Raw genomic sequence first — 17,158 nt, 5'->3', positions numbered from 1 at the left:
TGCCGGGTCAGCTAGTATATACATAAAAATGGATTTCTGTCTGTCTGATTCTTATGGACTCGAAAACTACTGAACCGATCGACATGAAAATTGATATGTAGGAGATTTTGGGGTCGGGGAAGATTCTTATGATAGTTTGAGACCCCTCCCCCCTCTCAAAGGAGGAGCTGCTATACAAATGAAACACAAATTTCTGAATTACTCGAGAATTAATCAAGCAAAAAAACCAAATTAGGCATATGGGGGTTTTAGGGTACTAAGGGGAGGGCTGCCACACAAATGAAACACAAATTTCTGCATTGCTAGGAAAATAATCAAGCAAATAAAACCAAATTAAGCATATAATTTATTTATTTATTTATTTATTTCCATCTAGCTTGATGCCTTAATGAAATGTTTCATGATGAGGAAAAGCCCTTTCGAGTTAACGTACTCATGAGGGCATAAAAACCTCATATCTTTTCGTGTTTGAAAAACAATAAAATAACAATAAATTTACAATAAACGGTTAAGTTGAACTAGAACATACATAAAAACATATTGCACATCAAGTGATCAAAAAATAAAATCGAACGGTAGAGTTAATATCTTACATCGATGTTCATACGGTGGTAAATTAACGGGATCTCGCCCAGGAAGGTTGCGTAGAGCATTTCTTTGTACTTTCTTTGTACTGACTCGATTCTATTTATCCAGGTGCTATGATATGGACACCACACGATAGCATTTGAATCTAAAATTGAGCGTACAAGTGCACGATACAGTGATCGAAGGCAATGAGGATCGCGAAATTCGTTGGCTATTTTAAAAATGAAACCTAATTGTCTATTGGCTTTTGCGATGATTCCATCGTAATGAAGGCGGAACGTGAGTCCTGAATCAAGGATAACTCCCAGGTCACGTATATGATTAACGCGTACAAGAGGTTGGCTGGAGATGTTGTAGTCGTAGGTAATCGGATTCAATTTCCGATGAAACGATATTACATTGCATTTCGAAATGCTTATAGTTAATAAGTTTTTGGAGTACCATTCTTCAAAAGTATCAATCCATTGTTGCAAGAGAAGACAATCTTCAATATTGTTTACTATTATGTATATCTTGACATCGTCTGCGTAGAAAAGGCGGCATCCTGGCGGTAGTAATTCCGATAATTCATTCATAAAAATTGAGAAAAGGAGTGGGCCTAAATTGCTTCCCTGTGGAACGCCGGATTTGTTGGAAAAATATTCTGACGATTCCGATCCAATTTTGACACATAGTCTGCGGTTTGTAAGGTATGATTCGAACCATTTGATGAGATCACTAGAGATTCCGAGTTTATTCAGTTTTAAAAGTAGTATCCTATGATCGACTCGGTCGAACGCTGCTTTGAGATCGGTATATATCACGTCAACTTGTGAACCGGCATCTAGACTACTTAAGCAAAATGAAGTGAACTGCACCAGATTTGTGGAAACAGATCTTTTAGGGTAGAATCCATGTTGATCAACTGATATATAATTTTATACAGCTCCGGAACAATACATCATTAACAATTATCTCAAATACTTTCGAGCAAGCGCATAAAGAGGTGATGCCTCGATAATTTTCAACATTCTGCTTATCACCTTTTTTGTGGACGGGGAACATCACAGACAACTTCCAACTAAATGGAAATCTGCCTTCTTGAAGCGACATATTAAAAATCAGTGTTAATGGATGCACCAATGCGCTTGAACAACGTTTCAAAACGCAGGAGGGAATTCCATCCGGGCTAGCTGATGTAGAGTATTTCATCTTGGCAATAGCAGATTCTACCTGTTCATGGGTAACAGTAATACCTGTCAGTTCACAGACATTGTTTGGTGTGTCTCTACAAGCAACATCTGCCTGTTCATCGGTAGCGATGGAGCAATTGAATGCGCTTTTGAAATGTGTAGCGAAAAACTCGCTTTTTTCAGAAGGGGATCGAGCTGATTCGGAATCCAGGAACATTTCTACCGGTAGTCCACTTTCTTTCCGTTTAGTGTTTACGAAATTCCAAAACCGCTTCGGATTACTCCGTAGGTTGTCTTGTGCACGAATAGTGTAACGTTTGTACAGATATCGGTTGTAAATTCGGTAATCGTTGCTGGCGCGTGCAAACTGTAGCTTATAGAAGGGACAACGAGTTCTACAATACTTCCGAAGTGTTCTCGACCTTGTACGTTTTAGGCATCGCAAACGTGCATTTCCCCAGGGTGGCTTTTGAGATGGTCTGCGTGTAGCGTCTGCGTGTATGGAGGTTTTAGGGTGCAATAAATGTTTCTACGGTGGTTAGACACTCCTGCCCCTCTTAAAGGGCGGGGGGGGGGGGTATCTTTGGGTATGGGCTGCCACACAAATGAAATACAAAATTCTGCATGACTCATGACTAATGCATGACTAATCAAGCAAATGGAGCCGAATCCGGCATGTGAAGATTCTAGGTGGCACAAAACGTTCCTATGGTAGATAGACACTCCTCCCCTCTCTCTGATGGAGAGGGGGCTGATAGTGTGATAAAACGCACTCCTATATCTTCTTCTATCTATAGAAATGAAAATGGATCACCGAATGTGTTGATAAGAGCATAACTCTAGGGAAAAATTGTCCGATTTAGGGCTGTCTTTATCCTATCATATTTTCTGTATCAAACATGTATTCCATGTAACGGATAAACATGTTATTTGCAAGTGATTGAATTTTTTTTTAACTACACTGTCGCTCTACGAAAGCTTGTCCCATGTTATTTTTTGACAATTTTCACTTTTCTTTATGAAACGATGTTTTTATGCATAATCTTCCAGAAAACGGCAAAAAAAACTACTGTTTGTTCCAAGCTTTTCAAAGAACAACATCAAACTCAATTGTACCATGTTGATATTCTAGACATAATTGTCCAATCATGTTTTTTTTTGTAAATCCATAATGAATGAATCGGTTCAAGTACAAGAATTTTATATCACGCTTTCAGTAGAACTAATGCAATTATTCATGGCTTGGATATACAAACTAATTCTCAAATAAATAAAAAAAAATTAACAGAACACGTGTACACCTTGTTCGCGAATGTCTAATAACAATGAGATTTATATTCTGTAAACTGACGTTCTACGCATAGCTGTCCCATGTTCCAAAATCAGCAATTGAGAAAAACGCAATCAAAGTTTTCTCACATATTTGTCTACCAAAAGCTTTAAGCATTTCAATTTACCAATACACCGGTTTTTTTATTAGCACTATACTATTGTTTAATGAACTGTGATGAGATCCTCTTACCGAATCAATCAAGCTTGATTACGGGTTAAAATTTCATGGTGAGACTGTTATGCCTAGAATATCAATTGAACTTGATGTTGTTTTTTGATATACTGGGAACAAACAATATTTTGTTGTGTTTTTCCTAAAGATTATGCATAAAAACATCGTTTTATGAAGAAATGAGTGATCTGCAACACCTTCGCAGAATATAAATCTCATTGTTATTAGGCATTCGCTAACAAGGTGTACACGTGTTCTGCTAAACTTTTTCTTATTTGTTTGAGAATTAGTTCGTTCTTCCAAGCCAGAAAAGAGTGCATTAGGCGTACCGGAAGTGTGACATGAAATTCTTGTACTTGAACCGACTTATTCGATATGGATCTACCAAAAATACATGGTGGGATTGTTATGAATAGAATATCAACATAGGACAATTGAGCTTGATGTTGTTTTTTTTTAAGTTGGTAATAAACTATGTGGTTTTTTGTGCATAAAAACGACGTTTTATGAAGAAAAGTGGAAATCGCCAAAAAGTAACATGGGACAACTATGCGAAGAACGGCAGTGTATCTTGTTCACCATACATATGTGTAAGTAGCTGACATTCATTTCGATGTTTCCTTTTCTAGTCTATTCTTCTAATCCTCGTTTTATTAAGATTGAATTGAGAGAAAAGTTGTTCAACCGATGTCGAGGAATGAGGAAAAGTTGATAAGCATGGTATAAACTCTCCCAGAAAATGGAAATCCAGTTTCGTCGGATCTTTTGATCGTTAATATTTTTTCCCGAAACCTGCAGCACAACAGTCAATTACAGAAAAAAATATTTTTTTGGCTGAATGTTACTCACCAAATGAGGAAAGCATATCAGCAGAGGAAGAGTTGAAGATTGTTTTCAAATTTTGATGTGATTTAGCTTGATCAAAAATTCCATCGATTTGCCGTCGTCTTCCGCTTAATTGGTTAATTCCGCTCCACGGCCTCGTCTATAGTGATACACCGAAGCCCATAAACAGTGCGATCTGATTGAAATAAATAGTATCCAGTATTTTCCCAGCCCACACAAGCCCCAACATAAGTGGCATTTCTTTCAACGATTAGTCTGGAGCGAAACTGCTCCAAATGAAAACCACTGGCATTTTCTATTATCATACATAACGTGACTTTCTTTTTTATTGGATTCATATCATTTCTGCAAGTACACAGTGCATATGCTTTTCTCCGCGCACGCTCTAACCGCTATCAACATGATATTTTCCTTCCCTAATTCCGACGCCTGATGCCGCCGTCAATTTATTTTTAATTTTATTTTTTTCTCCTCCCATTATGACTATTTTGTTGTTGAACTAAAATGTGTTTTTTTCTTCAACCTTGTAGATAATTTGTTTCATGCGCCAACACAAACAAATCGCACCGAGTTGATCTTATTCATTTGCTTCCCCCTCCCACAATAATCGCGGATCAAGCGGATACCCTCGGAAACTTCCCTATGTGAGAGAGCAATCTCGAATATGGGGGTGGGAGGAAGGCGTACGCGCGCGCTGTAATCGATTTACTCTCGATTCATGCTATTTATTATTCATTTTCCGATAATTTGTGATGTGAATGAGTCCCTCGTCCCCCCCTCCACTGTTCACAAAGTCCTGCTAGAACCGCGGCGCTTCCTACTGTTTTGCTGCCTCTCTGGTTGATAACATGAAAACGGCTTAGAAAGGGGCGGCGAAACCGCTGCCACCAGGTTTGCTAACATTTGCGCGCCAACCCATGTTGGGACAAATTTGCACAGATAAATGTCGAATTAAGAAACGAAAGAAAACCGCGGTGCTCTCCCGCTAATGATAAGTATGATTTACATGAGCTTGGCCTTACTTTAGCGTTTTTTGTTGTGTTTTGCTCTGGTTTTGTTGCGATGTTGTGTCTTTTCTCGGTTCGCCCCTTCGCATCGAGTAGGATCTTTAATGGCAAGAAAGAGATTTTTTTGTTGTTGTGTGTTCAAATTTTGTTTATTTTGTATGCTTGAAAGAATTGCGCTTATAGAGTAGGTTTTCTTTGTTTTGTTGCAGTGGTTATAAACTAACTAACAATTTTTAATAAAGTCATACTATACAATGCAATGTTTGATTTGATTCTAAAAAAGTTTCACTTAAATAGCTTACAGGTTAAAAAAAGGTGCTTCTTTATATTAACTCTTCTGATGACCAACCGAAAATAATAAATTACAAACTAAAATAAATTCGTGGTTCATTGCGTGAACGGCGCGAAAAGATCTTCTACTGAGGCCCCACTCCGGATCCTGAAGTGGGGTCCCGATAATTTTTGGTATCAAATAAATTCTTTTAAGCGGGCTTCAAAAGTTTAACTTTCATACTAACTAATGAACAGAAAAGTCGACCTCAAAACAATATCGATATCACCGAAAATATTTGATCTACGGTTGAGAGAAAATTCGTCTATATACAAAGTTGCCTTACCGAACTATTGAGCTTAAGATTATTGTTGTTGAAGTGAGCTTACGATAATACTATACTTCAGTGAACCTGGTCTATAGTTGTGTGAACATGTCTCTGAATTAATTCGCTAATAGTGAGCACAGGGTAGGTTATAGTTACAGATGTTTTGGGTCCACCAAGTTTCCCGGTATGTACAGACGATTGAAGACATGGTTCGGTGTCCCCAATAGTGTGATCGTCGTCGTCGTCACTAGTTTTTGGTCCAATCAATAGTCTTATTTACACAGACAAACACGCACTGGCGCAGCGCCACCTTTAGGTGGAAACTTCTATCGTGTCATTGTTGTTCATCGGTTCTTTGTCGGAATCGATATTGATCATGTCACTGTCAACGTCGCTCGGGCCGTCCTCGTGTTCCGGATCGACACTGGTCACATCGATGGGAGTGTACTTGTGGTTAGGGTGGTGATGTAACCCAGCACTTCCCGAGTACGTCACCTTGCCCATGAACGATCGAATCTCGTCGAAATACGCATCCTCCCGTTCGGCCTCGTTGGACGAGGGTGAATCTCCCAGCCCAATGTCGACCCCTGCGGCGTCAGCGTCGTGCTTCTTCAGGTGCCGATCGAGATTCGTCTGCTGGCCGAAGCAACGCTCGCACAGGTGACACTTGAAGGGGCGCTCTTTGTTGTGAATGTTACGCACATGACGCTGCAAATTACTAGAGATACTGAATGACCGCTCACAGTACCGACATTTGTAGGGCTGCTCACCGGTGTGGGTGCGCAGGTGGCGCGTCAGATTCGCCGACCGCGGGAAGATCTTGCCACAAAACTTGCACGAGTAGCGATCCTTGGCCTTGCCACCACCGGTCAACCCACCAGCCGCCATGATTGTCTCGTGGAAAGGCTTCGGCGGAAAGGAAGCGTTACGCTTCAGCAGATCGAAGTTGGGTCCGAACGAACCGAGGAAATTGAACGGAGGTCGCTGGAAGTTCGGAATCCCTGGGCGGTACATGGCTTCCAGAAGATACGGATAGATCGGTCGTGGGTAGGATATTGGTTGCGCACTCGGGGACGACGGTGACGGTGAAGCGTGAGGCGAAAGCGATGGCGATGGACTTGGAGCGCTCATTTCGTGCACTTTCGGAGAGCTTACTGGAGCGGGTTCCGATGCTGGTGGCGTTGGCGTCGGCGATGGCGTAGTGACCTCGATGGGTGTTGGGCTACGCGCATCGGTCTTCTTTTTGGTGACACTCAAATCCAACGGTTGTTCTGATTCCGTCTTCGCGATCTGTAAAAAGAAGGTGGGACATTAAACCAGGGATGTAAAGTATTTCGCCTTCATGCGATGCATCCTAGATAACGTTAAATGAAATACACAACACAACGGAGCGGCTGTCCTCCAAATTAGGGGCGGCTCAAACAGCGGTGGTACTCCAAAGTACTCCAGAGTCTCACCAGCGACACCTAAGACGGCAGTCCCGTCACGAGGCTGGCCATTCCCTCTCTAGCTAGGTGGCAGGGTGAGAAACGAATTACTACGAACAATCAAGGAGGAAATACGGATCGGAACAATCAACGACGACCTAGGTGACGAATAAAGAACGACGAAGCGACGAAGGATCTGTAGATCGCTAAATATCCTGGATCACGACAGGATCCTACTGGATCAGCTTGAACCCTGTCACTTTGGTATCGTAGCACTGCCGGAGCTATGCCGGAAAGGAGAGAACATACGAAGGATGTGTGACCGCAGGGGATAAAAGCCCAGTTCTACAAATACAACTACATCAATGTGTGTTACGACGAGATGGAGGATAGACGGTGGAAAGATTCATGGGTTTTGGTTGTGTCAACCATTAATTGTATTACTAACCAGGAAGATAGGAAGATCCCAATTAGGCATACCAGCCAATTACTCAAATAGTACAAAATTTAATATGTAAAAAAATAACGTTGAAAGCGGATATATAGAAATTAATTACACATTTGCAAAAAAAATCACATTACATTCATCATTTAAAAAAAAAAAACAGAACATGCCACGAACTAAATGTTTTATTTGTTCTTTAATTTCTTCTTATATCAGAATTAGTGGTCCAATCTCTATTATTCTTGGATTTTAGAGGAGCTTTATGGAAGTTTATCATAACATAGCAAAATCGAAATCTGTGATGTCACAGATTTTGTTTATGTTAAAAATCTTCCCACCTTCCATTTTCTATCTCGGTGTAACACATACGGAATGTTTTCAGTGGCGGGTTGTGACTTGAGAATGACAACAAACGAGAGAGGAACAAACGGCACGATGAGTAGACAAATTTTGACGAGTTGGTCGGAGTGTCACATTCGAAGCGCGCGATTGATCGGACGTGGAAAGTAAACTGTCGACGGAACGGTATTACAAATGGCGACGAGGTTGAAAATCGGAGGTTAAATAAAAGTGATGAAGTGATTCTGTTTAGTGCTGTACATTGATTTGAAAAAAGCAAGGAAATTAAGGGAAATATGGTTGTTACAAAGTAGTTAAAATGAACAACCAGAAAGGAAAGAAAAAAAAGTGCTAGAAAAAATAAATGGCGATTAATTACCATTAGGTCTTTTGAAAAGAAGGAGAATGTGTTTGTTGCAAAGACAGCTCAAATTTCTAGCCGGAAAGCTAGAAAAGCAAATGGCGACCATTTCCTAATTAGTGATTCCAGATGAAAGGAAATGTGCTTGTAATAAAGGCTGTCTAGGCCGGAAGTGCTCTATAATTGTTCTAGAAAAAGCAAATGGCGACCAATTACGAACAAGAGCTGATATTGAATACATTGAATAAAACAACAAAAGAAAAATGAAGCTAGGTTAAATATTTCGAGTGGAACGAGTTTTTTTAGATATGTTTTCAGGTTGAGATGTCACGTACAGAGTTCGTGCAAAGTTATGCTTCGTGCAGAATTATACTTCATGTTATGCTTCGCGCAAAGGTATGCTTTGTGCAGAGATATGCTTCGTGCAAAATTGTGCTTCGTGCAGAGTTATAGTGCGTGCCGAATAAGGATCAAGGACTTTTCGAACTAGTTGTGTTCACTTTAGAAGATTAAAGGAACAAATGTGCGTTCGCGAATGTCGATGATATGCTTGTCGATAAAATACATGAAGGCCTTGATAATCTGATCGCAGATAGCGACTTTTGACAGAAAAGTTTTCACAGAACAGTCCGACTACTCTCGGGAAAACACTCGAAGAAATGCAGAAGCAAACCAAATAATTTGGCCACAAGTCTGCATCGTCAAGCAGGGACAATCGGGGTGGGAACCAAAGCTATGTAAGAAAATGTTACAACGGCAACAGATTAGGACATGTCGCAAAAGAAAGTGAAAAGTGTCTAATAAGAAATTCTGCGTATCATAATTGAAGAACGAAGGTCCACTTCAAAATATGTTGCCGTAAATGGAAACCAGATACCAAGTTTCGTAAAGAGAAACACCTCAAAGGTACAATCTAGACAGGACAGGGGCATAACGACATGTATGTTGATTGATTCAGAATTTTCAGCAAATAGTATCAACAGCCAAACATTAAAGTTTTTGAAATCTACCAAACAACGCATACATTTTGAATGTAGAAAGCCCTCAACAAGATAAATTGCAGCTGAATATGTTTGCATCCGATAAAAACAATCTGTTCAACAAAGCTTTCGAAGCATAATTCAAGACTATGCAGATTATAAAGATTCGAACATTCTATTCTTACATTGTAGTAGCTCCGTAAAGTCAAACAAATCTGTTTAGCAAACTCACAGTTTTTGATCTGGAAGTTCACGAAGTTGGTAATAATGTGATGTAAAATTCCCATAAGTACCAAACGTTGAATTTAAAATTCAAATCGACGCAAGGAAGGCTGACATTGAAAAAAAATCGTTGGAGGGTGGCGAACTTCAGAAAGTAAAACGGTTCGATAAATTCAGGAAACTGGGATGATGTTCCAGTGGGTTAAGAGACTTCCACTACAGTAAACATTCACTAACTGGGCGAAAAGGGAAGACCAGTTATCGACATTCGCGTTTTAACTGGTCCGGCATGTTAAACGTCAAATAAAATCGAGGAGAACTTCAATCGATTGTTTGATTCGCGTTGATCATGAAATTGGATAAACAAAAGGATTCCAATGGAAGTTTCGTATGAGTGCGACAACAGGTACGAAATACAATTTGAGGAAATTATTTTTCTGTAATTTAACCAATGTTTTCGAATTATTTTCATGCGAAAATAATGTAAATTTTCATGACAGTTCAAATTACATTCGAATGCCCCTCACAGCAAATCTTCCATTTGAATATGGCGTCGATTGTTTACGAAATTCTACTTTTTAACTGGTCCAAGGACCAATTAACGTTCGCCCAGCTAAACAGCAGTCCAGTTAAACCAGGACCAGTTAGCGAACGATTACTGTATTAAGGATCACTTATTATTGTGCGGAGAACTGATCCTTGGGGGTACCAGGATAGATTTTCCAAGAAGTTCGGACACCAGGGAAGTACTTCCATTAAACGCAACTAGGGGCTAAGGTTTGTTTCCCAGAAATGTACAAGATAATAGATTCACTTGTACAACAATGTAAACCCTGCAAAATGACATCTCTTTCCGATAAACCCAACCCTATGTCTTTAAGAGTTGCTACACAACCATGGCAGGACATTGTAATATATTACAAAGGTCTTCCCGGAGAAATGTGTCTACTTGTGGTAATTTTTTATGCTACACATTTCTTCCAAATCGAAGCAATGAAACCAACAATGAAACAACAAGGATAAGAATGAGGCGCTAAAGAGTACAACAAACAGAAGGCAGACGATCAGTGTCAAACTAAGCATCGTAAGTTGGAGAGATACGGTATTGCAACGGAACCTGAGCAAGACAACATTACATCCAAACTTCATGAAAACCTTCTATGCGCAGATGGAGTATGTCTACGGCAGTGTCTACTTTCCACTCCGGAAGACCTTGTGATCGAATTGGATGTGCCGCCGCACGAAGTCGAAGCTGTACAAAACACTGATTTGACCTGTGGTTCTTTATGAGCTCAAAACGACCAAATCGCTCGCTGAGGACACTCACGCACCTGGAGTCTTTGAGCGAAAGGCGTTACGAACTATTTACGATGGAGTACAAGCCTAAAACGGAGAGTGACGTAGACGCGTGGACCATGAGTTATACGCTCTGCTTGGAGAGACTCCCATTGTACATGCTTGCGCAGCACGGTCTTTTGACTTTAGCCAGCACGAGTCACCCCGGCCTTAGTTCGATAGGTTGCTACATTCAACCAGCGCTCTTTAATAAAACCTATGATAGAATTGAACCTACCTTAGCTGGTGGCATCTCCGGCTCGCTATCCATATCCTCGATCTCCTCTTTGACCACCTCAACGGACTGCTGTTCCTCTTTGATGTCCAGCGATGTGATCGAGGACGCCGTTGAACACAGCGAGAAGTCCTTAACCCGAATGGAACCCGTCGAAGGTAACTCATCCTCAGAACTGTGAGCCTCCGATGGTACCCCTCGTGACCCCAGGCTGCTGTTGAACGATCCATTTTGACGACTGCTCTCCGCCTTGGTGGGGTTCTTGATGCTGCTGTTGTTGTGCATGTTGTGCATGGTCGAGGCAGACATCGCTGCTGCCGGGATCGGTGTGGATGTCATCGAAGGTATCGAGTTGAAGTTCATCGGGATTGGGCGGGCTGGTGACGGACGTAAGTGATTGGTGGCCTCCTCGGCCGTCGGCGGAGAGATCTTCATCGTCTGCTGACCGTATTGATCCATGAAATTCATATGCCTTGGGGAGGGAGTCTTGCGTTCGTGTTCTGCAGGATTCGCGGGAGCTGGGTTGGGGAAGAATGACATCGGGAATTGGGGCGCCAGATTCGGCGGCAGAATCGGAGCCATCCCCGGACGAAAACCGTGCGGGAAAAATGGATTCCCAGCGAACATTAGGAATGGATTCGGCGGTGTGGCCATGTTGTGCGGTAGATTCGGGACACCCGAAGCAATGGCTGCTTGCTGGTGAGCTGCTGCGGCTGCGGCTGCCGTCGCCGGATGGATAGGTCTTCCTCCTCCGCCTCCTCCCACAGGAGTCGAATCACAGAACCGCTTGTGCTTCGAGAGCGACGTAGTGGTGCTGAAACTTTGGCCGCACTTGGGACACTTGATCTGAACGCGACAATCCGCGTGCATGCGCTTGTGCCGGCACAGGTTCGAGAACTGGGTGTACGCCTTGTAGCACACCTCGCACTGGAACGGCTTCACCGACGAGTGGATGTGCGTATGCTGCTTGAGTCCGGAAGAGGTTCCGAATGTTTTGCCGCACTCCGGGCAGGCGTGACTGCGGGCTCCCACGTGATGGATGCGGATGTGCCGCTGGAGGTTCGATGGGTCGGTAAAGTACTGCAAGAAAAAAGAAAGAGCAAAATTAAACATTTTGAATCAACAAATACCGATCATTGTGACGAAACGAGGGTTCAGATGTGCTCCCCCCGGGTCGTGAGTTGGTTCGATCGGAATCGGTTCACATTTTTGCACGTGAACTTAACTTATGACAGAGCAAAATTGAAAATCAATGAATAAACAAACCGAACTCCTCGCAATCGGAATCAGGTTGTTGTGGGGGAGCGAAGATCACCGCAATCAACCATTGAATGGATGGTTCGGAATGGTTGGTGATCGCGGCTTGCAGATAGGATGGCTGGGCTCGGAGGCGCGTGACCCGAAAAGCGGCGCGAGGGCGCGCACGTGATCGAACTGATCCAGTTCTGACAAGAGCAGCCAGAGCAGATGGCGCGCCACCGTATTATGCAACCACCAACCCCGATCGATGTGAATTTTTGCGCGCTCCGAGACACCAATTTGGGGAGGAGGTCAAACCCTAACTAGGGTGAGGTCTGACTCCGATACTCGTTAATTATAATTAATGATTGCTCTGGCTGTGTCCGGGCCCCCGAGAGAAGGAAGATGATAAACAAAGCGAAAACCACTATTTATTATTGCCTAAAACAATAAAAGGAGCGCAAGCAATCGGTAGCTAGAAGTGAAGGCATATCGCGGTTAAGCGGTGTAGATTCGGAGATTTCGAAATATGCCTGCCGGTTTTTGACCACCTACTGATTCTGTGCCCGTCTCTCGACTACGGGGTGAATCATGATCTTGAATAAAATTATGATTTAATCCATCCATCCCAGGTGGGGAGAGGCGAATCTCGAAAAAAAACCTCGCCACACACCACTGTGGGTGGGGAGCTTGTGTGTACGTAAGATAAGCACTCTCTCCTGTGGACACCACGACTTAGGCGCGCATGCTTTCGTAATCGATTTCCTTCTGCTACTGAACAGGAAAAGCAGCAACAGCAACAGCATCAAGTTCACCCGGTCGCCGCGGTTGGTTTGGTCAATTGAATCGATTCTATTGAAATGATAGCGCTTCGAGGTCTCCTTCTAAGGCGGTCATGAAGGCCTCGCGATATATCTCTTCCGAGAAGCGGAGAGGGGAAATTAATGTATGCAAAATGTGGATAGGACTTCTGTAGTGAGGCAATCGTGGCCCCAACTAATTCAATTGTGTCCAAAAGGCTTTTACTCATGGCCTATCAAGCCAACATCCGCCTCCATTATCGAAACTTGGCCAACACAAAGCACAGTACTCAGATGTGGGGCTTTCTAGCGCGCGAGTCGCGCAGCGCGTTCTAATTATCCGGCTTGCGTAACCGCGGCAAGTAGCTGATTGAGACATATCTATCTCCGTGGTCAAATCGCCCGGTCGGTTCTCCCGATGCCTGAACCTAACCTATCAGTCGCTCTTGATCCGCTGCTGTCTGATCTGTCCGAGAAATCGAAAGTGACAGCTGCGGTCTCTGAAACAACCAATAACAAGCGCAACCGTCAAGACAAACCTTCTGATTGGATTGTTAGACGGGCAGGAGATTTTGTAACCCCTTCCTCCTACACGGCCGCATGAGTCCCTGCAGCACCGGGCGCAGACATTTTAAAACTAATCATTTTGATTTATTTCCACCCAGCGCTATCCGCGGTGTCATAGGGAACAACAGAGAGGCCCAATTTGATACGCATTGGTTTGGCCAATGCGCAGCGCCGGCTTCTAATTAAACCATCCGGCCCCGGCCGTGCCCGGGACTTCGATCAAGCCCTCCAAGCAATCGATACCCTCACTGACAACCCCCTGTTTTCATCTCATTACGGGCGGCCAAAACGGATCAAAAAGCAGATCAATAGTGGATTGTTTTTCAGCAACTCGCGTTCTACCAGCCCACAAAGATCACTAAAAAACGCCATCCCAAAGCGGGAGGCGCTCGGCGCGTCACGAACTTGTTTGGGGGTTGCCACGTGCGATCGTAAAACGATCGTCGTCTGTCCTCTAGAATGGCTTTCCACGAGGCGAAAATCACCTAAACAAACCTGAAAGACCAAGCGCAATGAAGGAAAATTCATACCCACAATCAACAAATGGAGCAAATTGAATTTCAATTGGAGTGTGGCAATTGCGAAAGGTTTCACTCTGTGGCGGAGGGATTTTGGGTGAGGGAGGCGCGTTCCAGCTTATACGGGCGACGCAAATCCGTATAATTTGATAGCAATCAGTGGTCATTGAGGGAGGAGGGTGCAGCAAATCCCGCGAGTCGATATCTTTAGATCGATCGAACTGCCATCGATCTGATAATTTAAGAGACATAATTGTACCCGAATGGTGGCGGGGCGTTAAGAGGTGCATAAATTAAAATTGTGTCTATAAAGGAGACATGGTGTTATGAGGTATTCTTTATTGGTATTGATATGATTTTCGATTGACGCTGCGATTATCTTCCATGTAGTTTTCAGTGGAATAAGAAGCCCAAGGTTCTTAATGCATTTCGATCGAGTTAGACATCAAATTTGATTACATCTAAAAATCAATAGATCGATTCATAACCGATTTTCTGTAAATTTTGAAAACGACCATTAAAAAAAACCTCGTGTGAAACCTGAATCACAAAAAAAATTTCAACCCATCATTGGCATACGATTTTTACGAAAAAATAAGTTTATTGTTGCAAAACTGTTGCTTTGTTTTATTTTTTCACGTTTGATTTATGGTTCATTCCTTTCAAAGAAAATGGTACTATTGGCGTCAAACTGAGCTCGCACAACTCGGCCTCGAACATCCACTCAGTGCGAAATTTAGTGGCACCGTTCGTATTCTCTGACGGCTGTATCCGCGATTAACACACCTATTTTTAGTTCATTTTTTCTATTAATGTTTACTTCTTTATATTTGGTGCAATACACAAAATTTTGTTTAAATTTAAACACCTCATCCATCCAAGAAGACATCATCACCGAGATCAGGTTTTTTCTCGTTGATAAAAGCTGCGTCAAAAACAAAAATATTTCCGTTGGCAGACAAATATGAACACAGAGAAATATTTAAAAAATTATAGCAGTATGAAGAACTGATATTCTGCCGAATGTCCACTACTTCGTTTTGAGGAGGTTTGGCTATTAGGTGTTATAGACGGGACCATTACTTATGATCAAACTATCCCTAATGATCCCTCAACTCCTCTGGTTCAAGATTTTAATTGGAATGATATTCGATAATATGTCCCCAAATTATCCAAACTTATTCTGAACAATGCTGAAAACTGATTCTCTCATGATTCTTAAAATACTCCCAAAAATTGTTGTTTTCATAATTTTCAATGGAACTTCTCTTTCTGAAGAGGTCCCCCATAGAGCACATTTTTATTGGTTCAAATTCCGTTGTAAAGTTGCTCTGAATGGACAAATTCGAAGAAAAAAAACTAAAAAAAAACAAACAACATGAATGAAAAATTAACCCGAAACTTCCGCCATAATTCAGGCAATTGACATAGATACTGTAGACCACTCGACAACTAGAGGCAGCAAGAATAATTCATCCATTTATGCCAAAAACTTATCATGCAATTTGCGTGTGAGTGTCACTTTAGTGAATAAAATTCTTCTAGGACTTTTTAACTACATCTAAGCACTTCTTATCAGGTTCATCAACTATTTGGCCGGTACAGAAAACATTAATGCATTCCTCGATAACATCCGAATTAAGAGCAACACTATGAACGAATCCATTAGATTTATATGTAAAATTAAACCTCTAACCATCGAAAGATACGTATCGACATTTTATGACCATCGTAATTTTTAGAACAATGTAAAAGCTGGATTTTGTTCGTTGGTTGAACATAGTTTTTCATTTGGGGAAATATATCGTTCGAGCAAACCAATCAATTAAGCGGAGGCTTAACACTTCAAAGAAATCGCTGTTCGAAATGAGTATCACGTATTCGCAATTAATCCACAACAACGAGTTTAAGATTAAGAGCGTTGTTTGGAGCTTCTTCAGCGTTTTTTGTATGCAGAATATGGTATTGAATGAAGGATTAATCGATCACTATATTGAGCTTGATGTTGTTTGCTGGGAACGAACTATAAAATTGTCTAAAAGTAACATGGGACGACTATGCGTAGAACGGCAGTAAACCTCAAATTAAAAACGGAGTAGTCCATTCTCCATTCTAGTCCTAGATCTTGGTCCCGAACAACCATAATCCGCATCAACATCAGTTATTAGAATTTTTTTCATCTGAATCATATAGCAATTAAGTTCAATTTTAATGTAAAATTGGTTTCTGCAAACGTTAGACAATAAACAGTTGGGTCCGACACATAGATATTATAAATAAAAAATTCCACTAATGCCATCCGTAAAATATCGCCAAAATCAAAATTATCGAAACTCTATTCGATAATGTTCCAGAGACAGGTATTTCAGTCCAAGAGAAAACTAGTACACGTAACTGAAGCGTTTGTTCAGGCCAAAGCATAACGATCCACAAAAAGGACATGGAAATAAAAAAATAAAGAGAAAAGCAAAGCGAAATTCGTGTTATAATTCATTTTTGTATTTTCATGTTTATGCATGATTAATCATGTTTTCCCGAAGGTGATCTTTAAGTTGTTTCCTATGTCATATTGCGCTAAAAAACATATTTATTTCTTCCAATAATATTATATTATCAGCATTTGGAATATTATTTTCATATTCTGTTAACAAATTTAAATTGTACAGTTTATTCTTTGTTACCTTTTCACAATTGGCTTCAGCGGTCAGCGAAATTCGAGATGAACAAACCATAGACGTTATCCACTCGATTACCAACATGAGGACTTGTGTCTCGAAACCAATGAATGATTTTATGAATGAATGATTTTTTTGAATTGTTCTTTCCACGTAATTTTTGATTCATTTCAGCTTATCGGGGTTGGAGAAAATCAATATATTCTCTACGCATACTGAAACTTCGGGTCTTCTGTTTCGCATTCATTGTTTCATTGGGGGCGTTTCGAATACAACAACGAAGCTGTCAATGTTTGAAA

The 17,158-nt window shown here is 41.5% G+C and overlaps 1 protein-coding gene across 3 annotated transcripts in view; it reads right to left on the bottom strand.

The window, feature by feature from the left end:
* Positions 1–4,439: 4,439 nt before the first annotated feature.
* LOC129775801 (transcription factor hamlet) overlaps positions 4,440–17,158 on the bottom strand; it is a 282,723-nt gene continuing 270,004 nt past the window's right edge. Inside the window, exons 8-10 of one of the 3 annotated variants that reach the window (XM_055780905.1) lie at positions 11,064–12,140; positions 6,487–7,006; positions 6,321–6,424 (exon numbers count right to left, since the gene is read on the bottom strand). In XM_055780905.1, coding sequence (XP_055636880.1) covers positions 6,411–6,424; positions 6,487–7,006; positions 11,064–12,140 — 1,611 coding nt within the window. In that variant the 3' untranslated portion in view covers positions 6,321–6,410. Of the gene's footprint in view, positions 7,007–11,063; positions 12,141–17,158 lie in introns of all 3 variants that reach the window. The other 2 variants (XM_055780903.1, XM_055780904.1) reach the window with 2 other exon arrangements.

The sequence above is a fragment of the Toxorhynchites rutilus genome, chromosome 3, assembly GCF_029784135.1.
Source record: "Toxorhynchites rutilus septentrionalis strain SRP chromosome 3, ASM2978413v1, whole genome shotgun sequence".
Taxonomy (NCBI): Eukaryota; Metazoa; Arthropoda; class Insecta; order Diptera; family Culicidae; genus Toxorhynchites; species Toxorhynchites rutilus.
Note: the sequence above shows the minus strand (reverse complement) of the source record. Positions and strands in the feature narration are given on the sequence as shown.